Genomic DNA, 26,278 nt, shown 5'->3' on the forward strand with positions numbered 1-26,278 from the left:
CTGGCTAAACTGTTTGATTACTTTAGCTGCAAAGACAGTGTTTACCCAGTGAAGTTAGACTACCATGGGCCCGGCTGTAGCTCGAGGCAGCAGTTGTTGAGAGGTAACACTAGAAATTCCTGCCGTTCGTGTTGAGGAATGTTGACTTAAGATTAGCAGAGAGATGCCCCTCCCTTGAGACATTCCATGAAGAGGACTGTTTAAGAGAATTCCATACAAATTGCAGACACAACATGAGATCCTTTTAGAGATGGAGATTATGGACTGTACACACAATGATATATCCAGAAACTGTGAGAGGAAATCCAAGTTTCTCCTTTTCTGTTTTCCTTACTATAAGGTCCTTATTTAATTTTATCACATCATATGGAAAACTGCATGATTCAGAGCATTGACAGCAGGGCTGTCACGCTCTCCACACATCCCTTAAACATCTCCACTGCCCTTAATGGGCTGCACATGGCTAAGAACAATAATTCGTTGGTAGGGAGCAGTCTCCATTTCCACCCAAAGAAAATATCAAACACACGTCAACAGAAGGTTACTCTCACTGAGCTTGTTTGTGTTCAAACAAATGTTCGTGCACTACTCTCTTTGGAGTTTCTACTGGGCTCGACCAAGTTACAGCCTGCAGATGGGGGAGATAATGGGGTTATAATGGTGGTTATGTTTCATAGTTTTTACATGACAATGAAAGATGGTGTGACACCAGAACTGTCCATGGCTCCTAATAATCACAGTCAGGAGCCTAAACCATCTATCTGTTCTGATTTCTCTGTTCTGACTCTTGGATAGTTTGTCAAATATGTGCAGTAAGTGTTACCTACAGTACATCATCAAGTGTTACCTACAGTACATCATTATATTAGATTTTTTTTTCTTGTTTTGAACACTAGTCTGTGATTTAAAACCTTATTTTTTTTTCCACTAGAGGCTCCGCCGTACCCCCAGAAGGCTACACCTACTCCGTTTCCATACAATTTCTTACATTTGGCTACTGCTGCACTGGTGCTGAAATTACCCAACAGACACCAGATTTGAAACTCCTATACACAGCAAAATACAGACAGGTGTCCCTAACTTAGCCTAAGACACCCCTTAACCAGTACTTCCCTACTTGTCGTGTGCATCTTTAGGGTGAAAATAAACACACTATTTAGTAGGATAGTACCTTAAACATAGCAGCTTGTGGTTCTCCCAGTTCATAGAAAGGTGGTTTCCCAGTGGCCATCTCTATGATGGTGCAACCCAGGGACCAGATGTCTGCCGGCTTGCCGTAACCCCGAGGACCCTTGTCTATAATTTCAGGAGCCATGTACTGCAATGTGCCTGAGAAACAACACAAAATAGTAACACAACCACAGATGAATATTCAGATAATAATAAGAAGTATATTGTTGGCTGGCTGCTTATTTGCTGCTATTAGTAACCTGTGTACAGGCATAAGAACAGACGGGGATACATTTTTAGCAGGCTTGGACTATAAAAAGGAGTAGCCCAGTTTCCTGAAAGAGCTCCGCCATTCAGGCTGCTGTCAGACGACTCAAAAGGTCAAGCTGAGTTGCCACTGGCGGCCGTGGTGGTGACATCAGAGAGCTGCAGACCCACCCGATCTAACTGCAGACTCAAACACAGTGTCTGTGAATAGCAGCAGTCAGCTATTTTCAGTGATGTCACCTACTGGCTGAGTAAATAAGGCTGGATTAATGGTGCTGTCCAAAGACACTGTGCTGGGATTACTTCGATGCTTAAGTGTATTTATGGCTACTACTGAGCAAACTTTAAGACTTTATCAAGCCTGTCTGAGTATGTGCTGTGTGAACAGTGTTGTACCCGTACCTGTGAAAGTCTCAGTGCAAGGGTTAATCCCAGCCAACCTCTTAGATGTGCCAAAATCTGATATTTTCAGGACGCCGCTGTAGGTGTTGATGAGGACGTTGTCACCCTGTGAATTGAAAGCACATCCGTGAGAATACGCACACATCGAAACGATGCCACTGAGATAATGGAGAGACTCATTCTGGAACAGCTCCGGCCTACTGTTAGGCCTCACCTGGACCCTCTCCAGTTCGCCTACCAGCCCCAGCTGGGAGTTGAGGATGCCATCATTTACCTGCTGAACCGTGTCTACACCCACCTGGACAAGCCAGCGAGCACTGTGAGAGTAATGTTTTTTGAATTCTCCAGTGCCTTCAACACCATCAAGCCGGCTCTCCTGGGTGAGAAACTGACAGCGATGCAGGTAGAGCCCCCCCTTGTGTCATGGATTGTGGATTATCTAACTGGTAGACCACAGTATGTGCGGATGCAGCGGCGTTTGTCTGATACAGTGGTCAGCAGCACCACGGCCCCACAAGGGACAGTCCCCTCTCCCTTCCTCTTCACGCTCTACACCTCTGACTTCAGCTACCAGACAGAGTCATGTCATCTTCAGAAGTTTTCTGATGACTCTGCCAGCGGACACAAACAGACTCAATAAACTGATCAGAAGGGCCGGTGATGTTGTGGGTGTGTCAGACAGAAGGATGCTGTGTAAGCTGCAGGGGATCCTGGAGAACAGCTTCCATCCTCTCCACCACGTGCTGCTGAGGTGCAGGAGTACTTTCAGTGCCAGACTGATCCCTCCTAAATGCACCACTGAGCGCCACAGGAGGTCATTCCTTCCTGTGGCTATCAAACTGTACAACTCCTCCCTCTGAGATCAGACAATCTAACACACTGTCTTGTAATTATATCCATATTGGATTTATTGTAGACAAGATTTTACTGCACACAGTATTAGTTGTATTATATATGACTATCAGTTTTCACTTGCCTGGATTTTACTTGAATGTTTAGAATTTATTAGGTTTTATATTTATTTTACTCTTACTACTACTACTACTACCTTATTTTATATTTCTAACCTGTTTTTTTTTTAGTATACATGGAGCACCTGGAATGAAAGCAATTTCCCCCCTGGGATCAATAAAGTATTTCTGATTCTGATTCGGATTCTGATAATAAGCAAAACTGCCTGCAAATCCCTGAAAACTGACACACCGCAGCTACAGCTTTGCACGTAGGAGGTGGGGTTCTGAGCCAAAACAAGGTGATTAACATTTACATGGTGCTAACGAGGCTTATATGAGCCAGTTGTTAAGTTAGGTAGATGTGTGGAGGAAGAGGCCGCTGCCTCTAATGGGATTGTTATCAGTGTTGGTTTGTCATCGCTGAGATAACACAAGGAGAGCCTCTTAAACCCTTACTGTGATGTAGCCAATACGACAGAATTTACTGTTAGCAAAAATGACGTGTGTCACACTTACAACTATTTTATTCTTCTGACTACATGCAGTGCATGTTGTTTTCTTAATCAGGTGTTTTTTGTTCTCTCTTTGTACATGTTTTCATAAGCTGCAGTCTGTTAAATTCACTTGGCCACTGTAATCAGAGGGATAAACTGTGCCGCTGTTGCTGCATATCTGTCCAAAGAAACATCAGGAGGGAATTTCTGTATGAAACCATCTTTGGATTGAGAAGCTACCGACTTAATCTGATAAAGCAAGGCTGCCCCTTTCATGTATTTTTAGAAGGAGTCTGCAACTTCTTCCCGAAGCTAGGGAGAGATCTTTAAAAGGCTGTTATGAAAAGGTATGTGTTTAAACCTGGAACAATCTATTTGGAATAACCCTTTAAACGCACACCCTCCTGCACTTTAGTCTCCTCTGTTCCTCTTATCAAGCTTCAAGCTTCCGGATATATCCAGATATGGCCCGAATCCTGCTCTAGCTGGATTGATTTCCCCAGTGTGAACGGGGTCAAAGAGAAGCTGTCATCACCTTGATGTCTCTGTGTGCTATCTGATTGTCGTGCAGATATTTGAGCCCCTCCAGGATCTGGCGCGTGTAGAAGCCGATGGTGGGCTCGTTGTTTTTAAGAGGGCCCCACTTGGATCTGAGCAGTGCAGACAGACTCCCTGCACACACAAAGGGACAAAGTACAGCAGCGATCTATACACCCGATCTGACCTGACAGATCTGATTACACAAACCCCAATTTATTTCCACCTGATCCCGCACTGTGGCGTTTATCAATGCAGTGCTCTTAGTTATTCAGTCAGAGCATGGCAGTAATGACCTCACCTCCGGGCACCTGCTCCATGAAGATCTTGATGAAGCCGTTCTCGCTGATGGAGCCGAGGTACTGGACGATGTTCTTGTGCTTTAGGTGTTTGTGCAGGGCAATCTCCTCATGGAGTGGCTGAGAGTACCTGTATGAAAAACAAAATGACACATTAAAATGATGAAAAGAGTACCAGTGCTAGACATATCTCTCTCTCTTCTTTCTGCTGGAGAGAGCTCCACATCTGAACTATTTACCCTAAATTCCCCACATTCTTCACAGCTGAGCGCCTGGCTGACTCACTGATGTGATTAGCGTGACGGTGGAATCCTCTAGTCTGTGAGAGAGTCTTGCAGTCTGAGGTGGAAGTAGGTGGAACCGTGAGTGGACCAGCTTTAGGAGCAGTGATGGGAAATTAAAAAGGTGGAGGTTGGGAGTTTGACTTCACGGTCCCCTCCATTAACCAGCCACTCCACAAGAACCCCACAGGGTATGCTGCAGCTGTCCTCTAAATGTTGCCCGACAGCAGGGTGAGGCAGTAACAGAACAGTACAATTAATAGACCTGAGCTAATCATGATGTAAACCATGACTGCAGGTGGCTTCAAATATTTAACCCCCATAGCAGCGTGCTAATCAGATAATATGACATTTTGCTGTGATGTTGGCACTATAGCAAAGGTCAAAGTTCAAAAGGTCAGGGAAAAACTTCAGGATTTATCCTCTGGGTATCATGAATATCACTGTTCTTAGGCCTCTGTTGCTTGTGCCTGTGTGAATAAAAAACCATTATGATGGCACATGTTCCTGACCTGCTGTCCCTCTCTGGTATTTCTTTGATGGCGAGTCGGACCTGGTTGCTGAGGTCTCGGCCTGCGTACACCACTCCGAACGTGCCTTTTCCCAGGACCACCCTCTCTCCGTGCTCGTCGTATTCATAGTCGTACTGCAGAGACAAAAGACACACACCGTGAAACTCAGTCTGAAGACATATTTGAAAAATGATCTAAATACAACACATCACACAAACACATTTTGGTCATCAAAAATTTCCACACATTTACTTATTTATTCAAACCTAAATGTACTAATTTGTGTGTGTGTCCATTTTTGGCTAGCAGTGACACTCTGGTGCTAACAAGCTAATAAATACAAAATTCAAATATTATATTCTGTATAATGCCTAAAATGTATTTAAAATCTTTTTTTCTTTGTTGTGCTAAGTGGCTGCTAAAGCTACATCCCTCAGGTCAGGCTGATCACATGTCAAACAGACATTTAAAAAGTTCCTGTGAGAGGACCTGTTAGGCAGTCGATCTGAGCCACGCTGAGTCACAGAGGGCGCAGCGGCATTTTGTGTAATTAGCTTTTCTCCCCCCCCACCCCTTTGGCTCTGCTCGTTGGTGAAGACAGGTGAATGCAGCAGCAGGTGTCTGTTCAGCACACCGTCAGCATCATAAAGCACAGCAGCAAAAAATCCAGGTCTTATCTCAGCAGGTTACTGTTCACTTCTCAGTGTTTGCTGCTGTGTTTTGATCCTGTTATTATAATCTGAATTGTGAATCTGAATTGTGACAAGATGAATTAAGAAAAGATGGGTGGAAAAGGATGAAAATTTAACAATTAAGCCACAAAACCTACATCAAAACACCAAGTTGCAACACTAATTAGCATTTTTTTTCTGTCAAACACCACATATTTCCTGTGACATTTCAACGGTGGGTGAAGAGAAACAAAACAGGATGCAACCAAACAATGTGGAGCAACTCACACACACACACACACACAAAAAGAGTTTCAAGAGTGTATATTCAAGGTTCTGCATCTCACCTCTAACGTATCAGCATCACAGTCTCCTTCCTCCGGTCCTTTCCAAGCTTCTTCTGTTATGCTGTTAACCAGATCACAGAATCTGCCAAAAGAAAAGAGTCCAGAGCAGTCCAAATGAAATCTCATTTATTAATATCACATGTAATAATACATGTTATCATGTTTAAAAGGAGACAGAAAAAAACTTTCAAAATAAAAGCATAACATTACTGGCCATGTTGTTCTCACACCCACTGCACCACATAGGTCTGAAATCACACACACTATGTTACCAAAAGTAAAGGGACGCCACCACCTTTCGCATACTGCTAGTCTGTTTTTAGTTGTAATGGTATAATATCTTAATGTCATAGCCTGATTAGATTATCCATGATTGATTGCTGCTGATGTGCGTGTTTGCATATGAGTGTTTTCCTGTATATATTGTATTGATTGTTCTTTGCTTGTTTTTTTATGTATGCTGCTGGTACTGCTACCTAAATTTAGGATTCATAAAATAATCCTTAATCTTAATCTTAGGGTGTTTTCACACTTGGTCCCTTTCAGCCCTCTAAACTAACTCAGATTGATGACTCAGCATTTTTTGCACATAAGGGAACGCTCCAACCATACCCAAAACCCCTTTAAAGTGAACCAATAAATACCATGTAGTATTTAGACACCCAATAAACAATAATTATGGCAATAAATAATGTAGTCTCCTCAATCGCTTTTTGTGCTCAGATGTAACTAATAACTTCTTTTGAATATGCGCGAATTTAACTAGAAAATACAGGAGGCAAGCATAGCAGCAGACATTTTGCTTCAAGTGAATACTACCCAGAATTCAGTGCAGTGGGGGTCTGAGAGCTCTAGAGAATCTGGTGTGAACAGAAAGAGGACCGAGGCCCCAACAAATCTAAACTGGACCAGAAAGAGAAGCCGATCCTCTTTGTAATATACTCACAGTGTGAACACAAGAAGAACTGAGAGCTTTTTCTGTTGCTCCACTTTTTGGTCGACTTAAAGAGGACTGAGTTCAGTTCTTTTAAAAGGTGTGAAAGCACTCTAAATCCTAATCAATCAATGTATTCTGAAATTTAGTGGATGAACCAGTAGAAACTAAAATTTCCAAACTTCTATTCAATTGTTTCAGCTTACAGTGAGGATTTAGATGATAACTTTGTGTGAAAATAAACTCAAAGAAAAATATCTTTAAGGCCACCTGACACTTGACCTCATCTCACCTTCACCAGAAAAATGGAGACCAAAGAAACGCATGTGGTTCACAGATGGTTTGTCCATATTGTATGGAGATAAGATTTAATACACCGACACCAGGTGTCTTGCTCTGTACTGCTATATATTTCACAATATGAAGTGATCAGACATCTGACTCTGAATGCAAGATCTGATATCTTAGAGCAATACAACATATTATTTTTATTCAAAAATGTATGTTCTAGTTTGCACAGTTTGTCTGCGATCCCTTTATTACATATTGAGGCTGAGTTGTGTTATTTAGCTGGTGATCTGATCCAGAAGGGGTTACAGTATGTTTACAAACACACTTCCCACACAGATACATGTCGTACAGTGACCTTTTACCGCAAGCTGTGAATTAGCGCGTCTCCTCGTCATGCTGTCACACAGGTGTTCAGTCACACACACACACGTGTGCCTTCCTTCCTTCCTTCTTTCTCACTCCTGCCCAAATGAAAGCAGCATCATAACAACAGCAGGCATGACTCACTGACTCTCTCACGCTCTTAATAATGGAACTGGAAGTGCTCGGCAGGGCTCAGATGTGCAAGTCACAAATCTGAACACTTCAACGAGCAGCCAGAGAGAAACACAATGGTGTGCACAAGGTGTGCTCGTGGTGGTGACGGGGAAAGTGTGAAATTTCCCACCTGAGTGCAGAGCTGACAAGTGCACTTCAACTACCGGTACTTGTAGGGATGGGTGCAACCACAGAGGAGGCACAGTACATCATCGTGGCCTGTCACACATTTATCGGACGATGTTGGTTCAAAAATGAGCAGGATATAAGGAGTTTCCTACTAAGAATTTGAATAGGCTAAAGAGGCTTATGAATAATCTCTCTGTAAATAGTGCTTTTTGATTTCAACCTTTACAAATTTTAAATTAAATTTGAAACCTTTATTAGTCCCACAATGGGGAAATTGCTTAAGACAGCCCAGCAAAGAGCGCCATACAGCAGTGAGTACACTCGAGGCTATGCGGGTGTTAGCATGATTACTCGAAATGTTAACGTTTTCCTCATCAGAGTGAGAGGATGAACATGCTCAAAGCATAGAGCTTCTAGCATGACTGCAGACTCATGCTACAACACAAGGATGACTGGATGTCAGATGTCTGATGTTATATGATGTCATAAACATTACACATATATGTCTGACCAACCTTTTACAGTGCATCTCTGTACAGAAATAGATCTGGAAGTCTTCTGCATTGTGAAGGACGTAGAGAAAGGCGCTGCGTTCATCGAACTTGGAGATGCTGTAGAGAGACAGTGCACAGTTAGTTGTCTACTCATCACTTGGGAGCAGATGACTCGGATGGATACACTTAAGCCTTTCACTGAACTCATGACATCTACCATGAAGACTGCAAGGCGATGTAATAGTTTAACACTGCACATGGAGGCAGCTTCAGTTAAACATAAAAGACATACACACAAAGCTCATGTGTGGTGTTATGTGTGTTTGCAAAATCCCCACTGAAGCAAATAAAAGTTGCCATGAGCAGCACTGACATCGTTGTTTTGATGAGCACTACTCTCCATTTTCTGGAGTGGCAGTGCCAAGGCCAGAGCCGCTGAACCAGACAAACGGAAAGCCTCTGTGTGTGTGTGGTCGTACGAGCTGCTCGCAGAGCTGCTATTGTGTCCCGCTGACTGTCTGCAAGCTGAGTGGGCACAGAGAATGAGTTGTTCCCTAGCAACATGTGAGCACGGCCCTCCACTTCTCACTGATCTGACAGTGAATTCCTTTGAGGAGCGTTGAAAAAAAAAAAAAAAACAGGCACAGAGCAAGACATCAGGAAAACTGTCTCTGGTAAAAAAAAAGGATGATACTGCTGTGTGCAGCTGTGAGAGGTGAAGTGGTGCTAGCTTAAAGCACATATGTAATGTAATGTATATTTGTGTTTTTTTGCGCATGCTTACACACATCTGCACATGACACAACATGTGCTCTGAGTCATGCAGCAAAGTTCATACAAAGCAGGGACTCACAGGAAGTGTAGTCTCGACAGTTTAGAAAATGTGCTTCCTGGCCTGGAGCTGAAAGCACAGTGCTGCGACTCCCTGTAGTCTGCCACAAAAATCATAAAAGGAGCGCAAGACGGCCTCCTCCCAGCAAAATGCTAACTAAACCCAGAGTCTGCTGTTTACACTCCATCTCTTAGCCTGTGCTCTGCTGAACACTTGTGGTTTTATTTCTCCTTTATGCACCACGCTAGCTGAAGCTCGAGTGCTGCACTGACCTGACGCCTCGCACAGACGTGCCGCTGAAGTTCCACTCGTGTATCCCCTTGTTCTGCAGGACAGAAGAGAAGGAATGACATCATTTCTGCACATATGATGACACAGTGAGTTTCAATTTCTAATAATGGGTAACAAGGAAAATAACACAAATAACAAGGAAATAATCCACAGAGTAAAGAAATCTGTAGTCATCATCATCATCATCATCTGTCTAGTTTTATTATCACCTTTACTGTACAATAATGTAAAGCAGTGTAATGTTGCCATGGTGACTGGCAGCACAGTCGATACTGATCAAACACACCACAACCAGCTCAAAGATGCAGCAGTCTTTATTGTAGATGGTCACCTTGTCATCAGGAGCGACGTGCCAGATAGACACCGTGTTGTCATCCACGTCTTTGTTTATGGATAAATATGAAGGCTGGTACACTTTAGTGGGCTCCAATATCAACACCTGTCGAAAGTATGAATACACAAGTTTTTAATATTAGAAAAAAAGTCTTCGGAAAATGTCAATTTGATGCTTTAGGTGTGCCCACTTACAGGGAATCGTACAGAGGAGACATCTTTCTTGGTCGCCTCCACCAGGAAGTCCATCCAGAAGTCCATCAGCTCCTGTTTGGAAGCCGGCTGCTCCCCGCTGGGCTTTTTAAAGTGCTGGTAAATCAAGATGGTCTCCACCAGCGAGTGCAGATACCTGGAACCAACCACAGTAACTACACATCGGCTTCTATTGTATGAAATCAATGAGCAACACAAATACATTTTGAGGCCGCCATATTAACTGAAAGAAACACAGATGGCCACCGCGGCCTCATGGGAAAGCAAACTTCAGATCACACAGTGACACAGGAGCAGTTGGTGATGGAGGTGGTCTCGAGTGTGTGTTTTTTTGTGTTCTCACCAGATGGGGGCTTTGAGTTTGAAGAGTTTCTCAGACGCCTGGATGACCCTGGTGTTGTCGCAGGCCAGGATACTGGCGCCCAGGAAGAAGCCCACATCCCAGTAACTCTGCAGCTTGTCCAGGCTGCCTTTTTTACCCAGCAGGCTGCTCAGCTTAACTCCTGGGAACGAGATAGTAAACATATTTGTACACAACTGGAGCAACAAAAGGTCAAATATTGGATGTGCCACAACCTGTCAAGTCTTTACTCTTTATGTTATTTTATGCATCTGCGGCTACACTTTGTCTGCAGAAACTGTCATTTGGAGGGTGGGGTTAATTTATGTTTCCCACATTCCCCAGCTCCTCTGAGCCTCAGATTTCACAGGAAAGAAAAAAACACACAATACAGACCAGGCTACATTACACCCTTTGCCTTTTGAGAACAGAAAGTGAAACACCACCCTATAAAAGTTATATTTATATATTACAGCATCAATCCTAACAGATTAAACTACAGAGCTGTAGTTTCCTGGTTTATCCACATAGGTGTGTTTTTCAACTGACAGTGTGCCACCTGCAAGGCACCAACGTTTAGCAGGCAGTCACATACTTCCCTCCAGACCAAAACAAATCTAACAGGAAGAGGAAGGAGGATATTACACTTAAATTTAAGGCCAGATTTTTTAGGATTAGTAGATTACACAGACACAGAGCAAGATTATCTCCAATTATTGTTCACTTAATAACAGCAGCTCAGTCAGATAATAATAAGAATATATTACAATGATAAAGTGGGGATTTTAACATTAAATTAAGTCTACATATAATATCATCTTATCATCAACATTAAACTGACTGGTTTCCTCCATGACAAAATAGAACAGGTGCAGTTTTTTCATTTTTTTTGAAGGTCCTGATACTGATATTTTTTTATCTTTATTTTATCGTAAAAACAAATGTGGCCCTAAATAAAAAAAAATAAAAATTATAATATTTTTCTAGGTTAGTTGCTCCAAAATGTTCAGCAGTCACTCAGGGTGTTTTTAACTCTTCTTTTTTTACTCCCTTTCAGCCCTCTAAACGAATTCAGATCGATGATTTTTTGCATATATTTGAACTTTCCACCCTTTTTGTGCTCATATGTAATGAATAGCTCTATTTTCCTTATAATTGTGCACTAATTTAACCAGAAAACACAGGAGGAGGCAAGCATAGCAGCAGATATTTTGCTTCAAACTACCCAGAATTCAGTGCACAGGGGGTCTGGGAGCTCTAGAGGACCTGGTGTGAACAGAAAGAGGACTGAGGCGACAACAATGCTGAACTACACCAGAAAGACCCCGTTCACACTGGGGAAATAAAACTGGCTAGAGCGGGACTCAGGCCGTATCTGGATATATGTATGGATAGTTTTTTTCTGAGTCTGAACAACGTGAATCCGGATATATCCGGACTGATTTCAATCCAACACTCAAAGGTGGATCTAGCCGGATTGGCTCAAATGTGGCTCAGGTCTGAACGCAAATGCAGCTAGCGAATCCTGCTAGCGGCATGATACTTCCGGTTTACAGGGACAGTGTCCGGGTCGCTTAAAAAAGCCGTATGTAAACAGGATTGACTTTATCCAGTGTGAACGAGGCCAAAGAGAACCTGGTTCTCTTTGTAATAAACTCACAGTGTGAACACATTTTGGTCCACTTAAAGAGGACTGAGTTCAGATCTTTTAAAAGGGACCAGGTGTGAAAACACCCTCAAGGAGTTTGTCCACTTGTTGTTTTTTTACTAGAAACAGCTGCCTGCTGCTGCTAGAAATAGGAGCTGATGAGAGCACATAATACCGAAACGATCAGCTGAAAGATGCGAAAATGCCCTAAGGAATTTGCAGGGGTTCAATCTCAGAGGGTGATTAGCATCAAATGTCCTGTTTAATAAAAAAGCTCCACACAAAGACACAAGACGCACAAACATCCAGCCTGGCTCTCTACTCACCAACTTTACGAAGCTCAAAAGACGTGTCAAACTGGTGTCCCGCAGCCAGCAGCAGAACGGCGTAGTTGATACCAGAGTGTAGTGTCGGCTCTGACTCGAAGCCCTTTTTAAACCTGAAAGAGAGAAAAAAAAATTAAAAAATGAGCCCAACAAACAGTGTTCCTCCAAGAAATGCGTCATTCCAAATCCCAAGCATCTCCGAGAGAAAACGGATAGCTGCACATAGGGCTCCCATCCTCTGGCTCTCTGAGACACTTTGAGAGAGAAAAAACAATTACAGCCATATTGAGTTGGGGCCACAGAACGACAAACAGTGACTGTGAGTGCCTCCATAAAACAAAAAATAAATCATTTATTTAATGAGCAATCTGTTCTGCGGAGGGAAGGCGTGTGAACGTTATTAGAAGCCTGCGCCAAGTTGTGGCATTGAGCTGAAAATAACAGGCAGATGGGCGCTTGATTATCTAAGCAGCATATTTAGATATGAGATCTTAAAAACTATTTCCAGATTAAGACAATCACCAGCATGACAGTGTTATTATTAGGGTCCGAGCATGAAACGTGCGAAGGCCCTATTGTAATTGTAATGTTTATTTAGGGCCCGAGCACCGAGTGGTTTATTATTATTATTAGGGCACCGAGTGGTGAGAAGGCCCTATTGTAATTGTAGTGTTTTTTATTATTATTAGGGCCCGAGCACTGCTGTGGAGTACATGAATTAGCCTAATTCAAATAAAAAAAAGTCTGTCCATGACAGACTTTTGATTTTCATTACCTTCCTGATAACACCTTTTAACAACTGCAGCGCTGATGGCATCATTCATGCTAAATGCATTTTTTTACCCTTCAAAAACATCTCTAATGATATTTATAGGTGACTCAGTGTCTCACACATGCACACATCCTGTCTCACCATTGTGCGCTGCTGTCTCGGCTCTGGGTGTCAGTAAAGTGAGATTCCAGGAACATGTCCTTGTAGATCCGCCCCACCATGCAGTAGATGTCCGATGCTACCTGCTCCTCGCCCTCCACCAGCGGCAGCATTATGTCCAAGGCTTTCTGTCTATCACCCGGCAGGTTCCTCCTACACAAAGACAACACACACACAAAAAATATTTTCGATCACCTACATATTCTGTAAATCACATCATCAATGGATAGATTTGGAACAGAACAATAGAGAAACTCCACAGATTGTGTTTAGAAGAACAGTAGCCGTGTGGGTGCACATGTGTTTGCGTGCAAGTAGCTAGGGAACAGTTGCACGGCCTTTGTTGTAGGGAAAGTGATAGCTGGCACGGAGGAGGCCATTAGCAGCCCTGCTTAAATTACAGAGGACACCGAGTTCAATAAAAGAATCAGGACTCTTATTTAGCACGGTGAAACTCAGACTGTACTGAAGGCTATCATTCAGCTACTGCAGGTTATAACTGAACTGTAAGGACATTATCTGAGGGCTTATTCATTAGAAAATGAACTCTTCAGGTGTTAATTACTTAAATTACATGTCTGTCCATGAAAGCTGTCATACTTATTAATTAAACATTAAACTGATTTAATGATCTAACTCTTGCACATAATTCTACCTTTTTATTAGTACACCTAAATTACTATAGAAAGACAAAGCACCTTCACTGTCCTATTTAAAAAAAAAACATATCGGTATAACTGGTTGTTGCTCTGCCTATATCACATGCTTCATTTCTCTGATTGGTTTTTCAGATTATTGATTACAACTGATGACAGAGCATCAAAATCTACAAACCCATGATCACAGCTTATAAACGTAGCATCCACCTTAGCTTCAGTTGTCCTATAGACTTCCACAGTTTTGCTTTAGCACACGGCAAAGCGGTGTAAGTCTGTCTTCTTCAACCAATCATTTTGTCAAAAGGGCGGGAGTCATAACCATGGTAACTGAGAAACCAAACCATGAAGGAATGAGGAAGCAGAGGCAGTGAAACTTCAACTCAGGCTTCATAATGACACCTAACTGACATCAACTAAACCTGCCCCCTAGTTGAACCCTGAGTATGACTCTCCCGTCCGTCCCACATGCTAAATGTCCCTGCTGATGACCGACTTTTGCCATACACGGGATGTGATCAGTCTTCCTGGTCATGTGTCCAGTATGTAATGAGATGGGATAGGCCATGTTGGTTGTGTGTTTGTTTTCCTCCCCCTTTCCTGACAAGCTCAGTCTGCTCTGATGGTCAGCTCCAAAGGCCTGAATATTTCAGTGTGTACAAAATCCCCAAGTGCAGGATGAGTCATCATTTGTGACACTATGGTGTGACTTTAAGTCTCATGCAACAGCCCTGGTGTTAAATATCCAACAGGGTGGGTAGATTTGCTTTTGACATTGGTCTAGGCTCAGGTCTGAACGCAAATGCAGCTAGCAAATCCTGCTAGCAAATCCTGCTAGCGACGTGATACTTCTGGTTCATGGGGACAGTGTCCGGGTTGCGTACAAAAGCTGTATGTAAACAACCATCAAACTATGACAGCTTTGCTTCGTTAGACAGGGCTACAAAGGAATAAACTGCTTTTTGAACTGAAAAAAAGAAAAAACGAGACAAAAAAAAACGCACGATGCATGCGCACACGTGGTCCTACCACGGCCTGAACAGACTTTGTATATTACAAGGCACCACCTAGCGGTTTGGAGGACCACAAACAAGCCGGATTAAGCCGGATTAAGCGTGGACATGCGTGTGTGATTTGAAAATAGGTCTGAATGTATCCACTTTAAAGGCTATCCAGATACAATCCTGCTCTAGCTGGATTGACTTTCTGTGTGAACAGTGCCTAAGTGACTTACAGGTTTGTTTATAAAATAGCTCCTTATACAGACCTTCTTAATGGCTGCCATTTCTTTGATATGCACTAACGTAGCCACACACATGACAGCAGGGTAAGGCCCAGCCGATCACATGGCCATATGTGGCACAGTAGGACCAGAGCCCTTGATATAAGCAATCAGAATCAGAATATCAAGGGCTTTGGGACAGGAAAATATCTATTGGTAGGACACCAGAAAAAAAACAGAATTTAACCCTTCCTGCACACTGTAAATCTGTTTTTCCAAAGGGGATCGAATTATTGGCGGGGACAACTTAGTAATCGCTGGACATTGGTGGGGACCCAATAAAACGGCTTTGTTTTTCAAAAGTAGAGTCATATTCAGGTCAAATATGTGTCTTGTGTATTAATTGCAGCAGCAGTTTAAGTTTATTAAAGCATTTAATCCTGCTGGTCAACAAACCATATATCTACAAAGGTGTCTATAAGCTTCAAAAAACATCTGATTCCTAGTTATTATGCTAATGTATTCTGAGCGCACGTCCTCTGTTGGGGGAATCTTTGTTTCACGGTACAGCGTGACATTTTAATCAGCCTGGTCTTTATTTAAGAAAACGTGTGATAGTCATGAAGAGAATCCTACTAAACATAACACGGCTGCCCCTGCAAGGTGCCAAGGTTAAATAAAACATATGAGCTGACAGCTATTACTATGGAGGCCAGCCCAGAGGGAAGAGCACAACCTGCTCACTCCCTTCCTTGTGCTTCCTTTCTTTCTTCTCTCCAGAGTGCTGATGATGGGTAGAGGAGATTCTTTCCTCGCTTTTCCTGTCAGGCTCTCAGCAGCATCCAACATTCACATGCTTGAGGCTAAAGCCACTTTAACCTGACAGATTCATTTAGCTTTTACTTTCAGATCACTTACTGTGCACTAAACATTGATAATAATCTCAGTGCACGCTACTGAGTCAGAGCTGAAGGAAAAAATTCATTCAGTTTCACAACAGCAACACACACTGGACGGGCATTTGTGTGCAAGCTCATTAAGTCCTCCTGAAGACCTCTTACAGCTGTGTCACAACGTCTTGTCAATCCTCGCAACAGAACTTAAAGATTCATCTCAGAATTACGTGGAAGCTGCTTTTTATTGCTGTTAGAGGCAGTCGCACCATGAAACCCGCAGGAAGTTTACTAGAAAGGCAGCTGGTGAGAAAAACAGGCAGCCAAAACCTCCTGTGGTGTGCATCTCCTGTCTTTGCCTGAGAAGAGCACATGTGTATTACTGCTGCTCGGGCACATGATGCCAAGTTACGTTTACTGGTAATAAAGGAACTAACTCATACAAAAAAAGCTTGGGATGCTGTATATGTAGAAGAAACCCAATTTTAACAGGGGGGGGGGTTATTAGGCTTTTTATTTATTGTTAACACAATCAAGGCATAGTTGTTGAAAAAAGAAAAGGCAGCAGGAACTCATACAAGCAACAAAGGACTACACAGAACAACAGCATCTCTGAACGCACAACAACCTTGAAGCAGATGGAGTACAGCAGCAGAAGGACACACTGGCTGACGCTCCTGACAGCTAAGAACAGCAAGCTGAGGCCACAATTTACACAGACTCGCCAACACTGGCCAATAGGACTGTAAAAAAAACACTTCCTGGTCTTTTTTTCTGGTGCCAGAGAATTTAGTGTAAACAACATAAAGCATGGATCCATCCTGCCTTGTATCAGCAAGTTCCGGCTGCTGTTGCAGCTGTAATGTTGTAGGGGAAATTTTCCTGGCACACTTTGGGCCCCTTAGTACCAATTGAGGCAAAAAGCTAAGTGAGCATTGTTGTTGAGCCTGTCCACCCCTTTATGAGCACAGTGTACTATCTTCTGATGGATCGTTCACAAAGCTCACATCATCCCAAAAACCCATCAGTCAGAATAGCTGCACTCATTTTTTGTTTTAGTTCTGGGTGCTAAACCGGCCTGTAGTCCAGTCCTGTCACCCACTGAAAACATTTAAAACCGTGATTTTCACACTCAAAACATTCGCATTCATTTTTTTTTATTGCACTGTACACAGTGTGTCTATTTGTATAGACACAGTTATTGTGTCATCTTACCGATTCAGTGCAAAGGCGTAGTGGAACTTCACATGTGGATGAGCCATGGGGTCAAAGGTTGGAAGCTTCTCCAGAGTCTCCACCAGCTTCACGATGGACTCGTAATCCTAGACGACGAGTAAAGGACACGTTGATTAGACATTGCTGTGCTTTCACCGTGAGTTCGAAAACTAAAGGGAAGCCTTTCAGATGTCTTAACACAGACACCGACTTCAATAATTGAGTGGCCTCTTCATCGCATTTTTGTTTCTTACACTAGCCTACACAGTCAATATACCCAATGCATGTTGAATAATTCAGCACATCCTCAATGCTTGTTGTTCTAATGAATGATTTATGAGCCACTGCCTATGGTGAGTGGGAGGATCTGTATGTGAGTGCTACTGCCAAGACTAAAGAGCGGGAAGGGCGGCAGATTTAAAGGGAGCAAAGGGAGTAAACAAGGAACCATGAGCCTGCCTCCGCCCTGTTGTTTGTTATGAGGCTGAGCACAGTTGTGTTGTCCGTACCCTATGTGGGTAAATGGTCTATATAGTGCTTTTCTACCTGCTCAGAGCACTTTACACTACTTCACATATACCCCTTTCGTGCACACAAGCCCACATTCACACACCAGTGGGAGCAACTTGCCCAAGGACACATTGGCCTGCAGCCAGGGCAGGTGATCGAACCACCGACCTCCCAGCAAGGGGTATTATTTGTCTGCTTTGAGCAACACTGCTGCTCAGTCAGTGCACATTTAACGGCTGTACCTGGATGTCCCTGTACGTCAGCAGCAGGTTGATGACGACATCCACTGAAAGGCACTCCACGTTGTCCAGACGTTGCTGGATTCGGCTCAGCTCTGCGGCCAGCTCCTTGCCCGTGTACAGCTCCCGAGCCTTACGGATCTCGTTCAGGATGGTCTCACGGAAATACTGACTGCAGTAACAAACACATATACGTGCATGTAAGAGATTACACGTAACATTGCAATGCACCTAGAAGCATATTGTGTTATTGTGCTAACTATAAAAAGCGGCAATTCACGCCAACATTTGTTTAAAGATAAACATTTTCCAGACACAAAGTCATTCATTTCCTGCATTGTGGCGCCGTTTCTCATAATGTCTGATCATTCTTTGGTAAGAGGTGAGACATTTTGTTCTTGTTTTAAATGAGCTTTTAGCAGAAATCGGTCATAGATTTTGATTAAACTAAATAAACTTCTAGTCAGTTTGACTGATAAATGACTACTGAAGAGGCAGAGAACCTGAAGAAGACCTTTACAGACAGTATGGCTTGAATACGTTGGTCTCTAGCAGACGAAACCCAAATCGAGGGGAACCTGCCTGTAAACCTGCGTCACTTGGAGCTGAAGAAGAACTAACTGGCTGCTGTTTTGTCTGCTGGCAGGAGAGTCAACAATATTACCACAGCAACTAAGACAAAGATTTTTTGTTTTTTTCAAAATGTAGTCAAAGTTGATGAACGCACACGAAAAAAATAATTACAGTGACTAAAGCAAGAATGAGTATGGGTATAATAAGGCCTCTTCTGTTCAAACACCTGCACACTGATTCTTCTCCTCACACTATAAATGCTTTCTTCCTGATCTCTGATCTGGGATTTATGTGTCAACCTTCACCTGACTGTGTGCAATAAATCACTCACACATTGTTTCCCTTGTGTAACCTTTTGCATATTTTAAAGGGCATTTCCAACAAAAGTAATGCATTCAGAGACACCTCTGTTGGCAGGAATGCCTTTAAATAGATGCCTTTGCTTCCTCATAATCAAACCCAAATGCTCTGCTGGTAGTATTAATAAGAAAGAAAGAAAGAAAAGAAAAAAAAATCAGGGTCATTAACACTTCAATAAGCCACGCAAAGGCAAAAAAATAGATAAAATAAATATCCTACCCAAAACCCCAGCAGTGATATAGCTAGCTATGGTTTGCAAAAAATCTCAATGTGTTTGTATTTTTATTCAAGTTCCATCCATCCATCTTCAACCGCTTATCCGGGGTCGGGTTGCAGGGGCAGCAGTCTAAGCAGGGACGTCCAGACTTCCCTCTCACCGGACATTACTTCCAGCTCTTCTGGGGGAATCCCGAGGCGTTCCCAGGGAGGCATCCAGGAGGCATCCGAAACAGATGCCAGAGCCACCTCAGCTGACTCCTCTCAATGTAATAAAGCAGCGGCTCTACTCAGAGCTCCTCACCCTATCTCTAAGGGAGCACCCAGCCACCTTTCTTATTCGAGTAGTGAAAATGTGCATTCACTCTGATAACTTAGCATCTTAGTAGCCTGCTGATATTAGCTTAGCAAATCAACAATGCAGCTAGATGCCTAGATGCTGATTAGCAGAAATTGTGTGATTTGGCAACACACCAAACACAACAGTACCTTTACAGCTACTACAAATCATACGTAGAGTTTGGATTAATTATTAATGTTCAATATACAACGGCCAACAACAGGAGGAACAGAATGCATATTGCAGATTTTTCATAAGCATCATCCAAACATTGCGTTTTCTACATCTAAATAAGTTCTTCTATTAAAGAAGAAGGCCTGAATTAAAGTGAAGTGAGTTTGACTTGCCACAGGGGTGAATGTTACCAATAGCTTTTCAATTATAGTTGATGAAAAACGTGATGAGCAATCTATGGCAGAAATCGGAGTCTGGGTCCGGTTTACTCACTGGGAGTTGGCCTCTGACACTTTGAGCAGCTGGATGAAGCGGTCTAGCAGGGGCATGCAGATGGGCCCCAGCAGCATCTCGAAGCTGGGCTGCATCAGCTCAGTCAGACCCTTCATCAGGCTGCTGTCACAGCAGTACACCTTGTTGTGGGGCGTCACCATGTATGGGATGAAGGTGTAGTTTGCTGAGCATGTCTGTGAATGTGAGAGAAAACGGATCAGAATTATACATTTTAATATCAGAAGACGCTGTGGGATTGGTGTGAAGAGGCAAAAGGGACGTTTAAGCCAAATGTGGGTGTATCGTTGAAAAAAATAAGGATTACATCCAATGAACACAGACTTTATTATATATTAATGATAATACTGTTGTTCAGTTCAAATGTTCTGTAAATCATTGTACAGAGAGGAAGCAGTTTGCCTTGGGAAGTCTGAGCTGCTTCCCCAAAGCTTCATCATTGATCTGTCTGCACACACACAATAGTGTTTATGTGACCTTGTCTTTAGTTTCTAAACAGGCAGCAGCAGACAGGAGAGCTGTGATGATGGTGACAGCCTAATTAGAAGCTGTGCTCTCTTTCAACCACAGCTTACATTCCACTTGTTCATGCAGGAGAGAAAATTGTGCAGAAACCAAAGCTGCAAAGCTCTCATGTCTGCTTCACTGTTAGCTAGCACCTAAAGTCTTTATTTACTTAGCTCAAATTCTAGACATTTGCTCTTTGTTTTTTGTTTTAATTCTCCAGTCTCTCCATTCTCCTGTTGTCCATCACTGCTGAATAAACAAAAGACAAAACACGTGTGTGTGTGTGTGTGTGGCGTTTACAGAGGTGCAGGAAATCTGCTAACCTAAAGTAGTTAAAGAATTTCCCCTCGGGGATAAATAAAGTAATTCTGATTCTGATTCTGAAAGGGCTGAGGTCTTTTCGAGGAGAGCTATTCCCAGACTGAGGAGATGCTACCCATCCTTTAATATTCTATCACGCTTTCAGCTTTGAGAAAAGACATACTGCTGCTCTCAGCACCAGCAGAAAGAGAAAAAAAAGGAAGTGAAAGGAAGGTGCAGTGTTGAAGCAATGAAAGCCATCCTCTGATAACTACTTCCTCCTGTGCAACAGCTTTTCATGACATCATCAGCTCCTGCAGCAGCGGTGATGCACGACTGTCAAAAATAAACCTGTGACCCCTGCCTCTGTTAGATGTAGCCAGACAGGTTGCTAAATCTTAAAGCTATATTTAGCCCCTCCATGTGTGTGTGTGTGTGCAGTGCCATCACAGGGATCACATGGCAGGTTTGTTTTCACAGGCCGATGCATATTTCAGGGGTCATCTGAAGCTCACCTGCACTGGCCATTTACAGGTAACAGGTAACAGGTTTCTGAGCTGAAACACACGTGACAACCCCGGCTCATGGGGGAATCTGGTGAATGTGACTGAGAGTGAGTCAGTTTTTCAGCCAGTGAGTCATCTTGTTTAGTCCATCTGTAGTTACAACAGGATCGTACAGGAGAAGCGCTGTCTACTCTCTCACCTTCACACACACAAACTGCAGCTTAATTCTAGTTTACATGTGGGAAGCACACACTTCAGGCTGTGGCAGGTTGTACCCAACAAAACCAACACAGAGGACCAAATCTGTATGTAATTACACTAATTGGATATGCAGAAACAGAGGATGATTACCTGGATTTCAATTATCCTGGTAGGCAGTTAAATGTACTTTGTTAAAGACAATTAGCAACACATGCTTTTCTGAGAGCAGAGAATAATCAGGCACCTTTGCACCTGCCCCAGCAGAATTGTCACTACACGGAGACCACATGACACAATCTATGATGTGATCTGACAATAAACTCCAAAGGACCAAGCTGACAGCTCACCTGGTCCTGAAGTCTCTACAACAATCTACTACTCCTAAGCAAGAGCTTGACTCTGTGAGCATGGATCAGATCTGGATCTGTAGACCAAAGGCCAACCCAAAAAGAGGAATCACCAAGAGTCACATACATGTTGCGCAGCCAGGACCACATCATAAAAAAACTTAAGTAAGAATCAAAAATCAAGATGGATGATCTGGTTTGAGTTGTTTATGCCTGATATTAAGAACCTGAATATGCATGTTTTTTTCCACCACTCTCAACATGCTCATAGTCTTATTTTCTACATAATGCCAGAACAGAGGGGAGATTTACATCTGGTACATGGTAAAGACACATACACTATATGGACAAAAGCATGTGGACAACCAACCACCATTATGTGCTTGCTGGCTCCCTGTACAGCCCATTCATCATCTATGATGTTTTTCCACAGCAAACAGGGATGATCATTTCTTTGAGCTTTCTGGTTGAAACAGCTAAAGACAAACCAGAACATGGTGTCGCCTTTATTTTTGGTCCAAGTTTTTTTACTGCAGGATGTGGAGGAGACCAAAAACAGAGCTAAGAGAAAGGACTTATTTATTAGGTGGTCGTAAACAGCACATATTATAGTACATATATTGTATTTAAGGTCGAAAGGTCATGCTTTAGATTGTATCATGCAAGACGTAGGTCAGGAGTGACTTCAGGAACTAAAGATGGGAAAACATTATTGTGGAAATGGAAATAAATGATCAAAAAGTCCACTTTAAATGCTTTTTACCAGTGCAGAGGGCATTAATAGGAGCAGGAAAGAGAGAGAACAAAGAGAGAAAGGAGTGCACATAAAAAGAGAGACAGAGCCGTGAGTTCACACTCTAATACTGCGAGTGATAATCAGCTCTCCTCGCGCAGTGCGTGTCAGTGTCAGAGAACAGTGCGTTTCATGCAGCCCAGGCCACATCCTTCTACTCTGAAAAGCCACTTAAGATAGAACTAAGCCTTTCATCTGGCTCCTGAACATGGACTCCTGGCCTCTATGTGCTAAACAACACAGCCAGAGACCAATTAGTGCATCAACAGTATCAACGAAATGCGTCTTCCAGTGCATAAATCTATGACAGACTGACTGTTCTGCAGGCAGCATCTGAGGCAGTTAAGAACAGGATTTCCTTAGCTTTTAAGGCAGCGCTGCATTTGAATGCTGCAGTTTTTGCAAGTCAAATTTTCAAAATGCTTGTGCACCTTTTTTTTTTTTTTTTTTTTTTATAAATGCAGATCCCGCCTCACCACATGTCACGAAACAGCTGTCATCTGAGAAACCCATCTTGAAAGTGGAAGAGAACATTTTTACATGAAACCGAACGTTTATCACAGCTTTCAAACAAAAATAAAAAAGCACCAGAGAGAGAGAGAGAAGGCAACCTTTAACAACACAGAGAGGAGGCAACATAAGGCACTGTTCACTGCACGTTGTAAAAAAAAAAAAAAAAAAAAAAAAACATATTCTTTGCAACACATAATATGTGTGATGTGTGAGCAATGGGTGAGTAATGTGTGAAAAACAAAAAAAAAAAAGCAAATGTTTTGTGTACTTACAGTGTTCTTCTGGCAAATGATCTCCTGAAAGAAGAGAGAAAAGAGAAGAAAACATTCAAAGAAGATCATTTTTTCCTGGGGAGGGGGTTCAAATATAACAATCCTGGAAGAGTAAATTCAGTGCATCACTACAGAGACAGCCAACATGTTCTTTGTAGGAATTTTGGTGGTTGTTTAACAGCTGAATGGATGGAGAAAAGAGCAAAGTAGATGCATTATGGAAAAAAGCACAGTGAGAAGTATCTTTAACTGTTCATGCACAATGTTTTTCCTTCACACATACACAACAACAATAATGGCTGCTGCGCTTTGTGCTGTTTTCCTTTCTTGAGTAATATTTCAAAAGGTATAGCCCTGAATTAGCTTTTATAATTTGCACAATCCCATGCCGATCTGTAATTTCAATTAAATAAATGTTTAACCTATCTGTAATCCTAATCCTATTTATCCAAGTTGCTTAGAATAGAGCAGACATGCTCAGAATATGTGGATTAGATGCTGTTTTTGTTGTGTTATCACAATATGTACACTTCCTGCTCCTGCTGCAATGCCAAGAACAAGATGTGAGCTGAAATACATGCAGAAATTTATCATTGCAGTTATGTACAGCTAGCTATAGCTTCATTATAAACTGCACTTACATGGTTATATTCTATATTACACCTAATCACATCTCATCCTGGTTTCAGTTAGCAGCATAATGCTGCATCCAGGATTCTGAACGTTCTCTGGGGTACATGATAAAAAACCTGGATACTGTTGATGTGATCATGTATACAGGGACATGAATGGCCATGGTACCCATGTTCTGTGTAAATGGCATATGATCAGACCAGGAGGATCATGTGTTCATGTGAGTGCAGTCATAGAAATAAACCCACTCTCATTTATCATTTGTGCTCTGTGCTTTGTTTTTCAGGGAGGAGGAGGACAGGGAGCCGGCAGCAGGAGTGGTTGTTATGTGCAGGCGTCACAGATGAGGAGACATCAAGGAAGTATCTGCGGACAGACTTTGATAGTAGCATCAACAGCTTTAAATAAAATTTAAGGGGCTTTCAATTGGTTTTGTGTGTTTGGTGCACTGGTCACCATAGAAAGGGACAGGTGAAAGAAAATCGAATGGAAATCATCTTACACTTTGCCCCCTTAAGTGTCATTACACAACATTTCTTTGTGCCATGTGGCCAGCCAGTCAAATTGCAACAAATTGACCTATAATAAATGCATGAATGTTAGCTCTGATCTTCAAGGCCTTTCTGAACAAATGGGATGGAGCTGTGTACAGACGAGACAGAGATGTAATGCCTTTGTCCAGGGTGTAGGCACGGCAACACAACTCAAGGTTGTTTCTCTCTCCAAAATAAGTCCTTGTTGAATAACATAACACTGAAAAAAATGTAAAGACTGGGGGGTGGCTTCTTCACAGAGTGACTCATCAGGACCCTGCAGCACAGAGCACAAACTGTACCAACCAGCTCAGAGGGGGAGAAGAAGGAGCAACACCACATCAGGAAGGCCCTGCAAACATGTGGCTACCCCAAGTGGGCACAAAAAAAGCCACAAAAAGGACAACAACCAACGGAAGAGAAACATCTCCATTTCATATGTGTCAGGAGTATCAGAGAAACTCCACAGGATCTTCAACAACCATGACATCCCGGTCCATTTCAAACCAATGATAACACTGAGACAGAAACTGGTTCACCCGAAGGATAAGACTCCCAGGGAGAAACACAGCAATGTGATATATGCAGTCCAGTGCAGTGAGGAATGCTCTGATCTGTACATTGGAGAAACTAAACAACCACTCCACAGAAGAAAGGCCAACACCAAACAGAACTGATGAAGCTGCTTGGAGGAGCAGTGAAACGTCTTCAAGAAAACTCTACAAGTCCAGACGCCTTGCTTCAATCTTCTCTACGTATTATGACCTGGATGACTGAGAATCTTCATCAACATTAAATGTATGCTTTGTTAAGTTTTACACCCTAAGTACCTAAGTACTGGTGTCATTATAAAGCTCTGATATATATATTTTTGGTTTTAGGGTGAACTGTCCCTTTACACAGAGTACAGATCTCTTATAGCACAAAAGAAATATCCTTATACTGCTACAACATAATATGGCACAGTGTTACTTTCCCCCTGAGGAATACATGGCAATAATGTGTGCATGCAAAGCATCAATATCATATTACAGAATGTAAGTGCTGTGATGACCTTCAGAATGTGTCCAATCAATAGTCTTTTTCATGCTGCTGTGTTTAACTCAAAAGAGGAAATGAAAAGTATAAAAGATCTTTAGCATGCTCGTGTATTATTTTACAGAAACAAAGGGAGGAACACTAAGGCTTTTTAAGGTGCATTTTTTTAATAATCGAGCTCCTATATTGAATTTTTAAACAATTTCACAGTCTTATAAAGATCAGAAGGAAACCACCGGAGGCAAACGTTCTTGTCAGGCTGGGTGAGGAGGAGCAGCAAGCCCACCGACTATGCCAGACGGGTAGGCACCGTGCCACACCACAGGGAGGGGAAACTCCTGTGAGCTTACATCAGAGCATCAAAGAGTGCACGTTCAAACTGCCCTTTGAGCATTACTGTAGGTTGGCTGTGCAGCTTCTCTTCACCACGCGACGTAAAAGAAAGGCCTCAGTGTTCCTCTGCTGTTAAGTCACAGCTGCTTTTTTTAGCCTTGTCTGACACACAGGAGCTAAAGAACTGACACTTGTTCTAACATGCTGACACATGCTGTTTTTATTGCAAACCTGTAAAAAACAGGTAACCGACTCCCTTCCCTGACACTACCCGAGTTTCCCTCTAATTTGTCGTCTATCTGGGGCTGAGAAATGAAGCCTAAGTGTCAAAAACTGCAGTTCCCCCACTGGCCTCTAGGCCCTGTTCCAAAATGTCTTTTT

General features: G+C 42.5%; 1 protein-coding gene across 1 annotated transcript in view; it reads right to left on the minus strand.

Moving 5' to 3' along the window:
- LOC114428389 (mitogen-activated protein kinase kinase kinase 5-like) overlaps window positions 1-26,278 on the minus strand; it is a 49,126-nt gene that overhangs the window by 6,391 nt on the left and 16,457 nt on the right. The window contains exons 3-19 of the mRNA XM_028396744.1: window positions 23,361-23,384; window positions 19,904-20,097; window positions 17,971-18,139; window positions 17,219-17,325; window positions 13,215-13,385; window positions 12,302-12,414; window positions 10,331-10,490; window positions 9,970-10,123; window positions 9,773-9,880; window positions 9,423-9,475; window positions 8,340-8,435; window positions 5,934-6,015; window positions 4,916-5,049; window positions 4,125-4,252; window positions 3,822-3,958; window positions 1,840-1,945; window positions 1,172-1,329 (exon numbers count right to left, since the gene is read on the minus strand). Coding sequence (XP_028252545.1) covers window positions 1,172-1,329; window positions 1,840-1,945; window positions 3,822-3,958; window positions 4,125-4,252; window positions 4,916-5,049; window positions 5,934-6,015; window positions 8,340-8,435; window positions 9,423-9,475; window positions 9,773-9,880; window positions 9,970-10,123; window positions 10,331-10,490; window positions 12,302-12,414; window positions 13,215-13,385; window positions 17,219-17,325; window positions 17,971-18,139; window positions 19,904-20,097; window positions 23,361-23,384 — 2,094 coding nt within the window. The remainder of the gene's footprint in view (window positions 1-1,171; window positions 1,330-1,839; window positions 1,946-3,821; window positions 3,959-4,124; window positions 4,253-4,915; window positions 5,050-5,933; window positions 6,016-8,339; window positions 8,436-9,422; window positions 9,476-9,772; window positions 9,881-9,969; window positions 10,124-10,330; window positions 10,491-12,301; window positions 12,415-13,214; window positions 13,386-17,218; window positions 17,326-17,970; window positions 18,140-19,903; window positions 20,098-23,360; window positions 23,385-26,278) is intronic.

Source organism: Parambassis ranga, chromosome 24, assembly GCF_900634625.1.
Source record: "Parambassis ranga chromosome 24, fParRan2.1, whole genome shotgun sequence".
NCBI classification, from domain to species: Eukaryota; Metazoa; Chordata; class Actinopteri; family Ambassidae; genus Parambassis; species Parambassis ranga.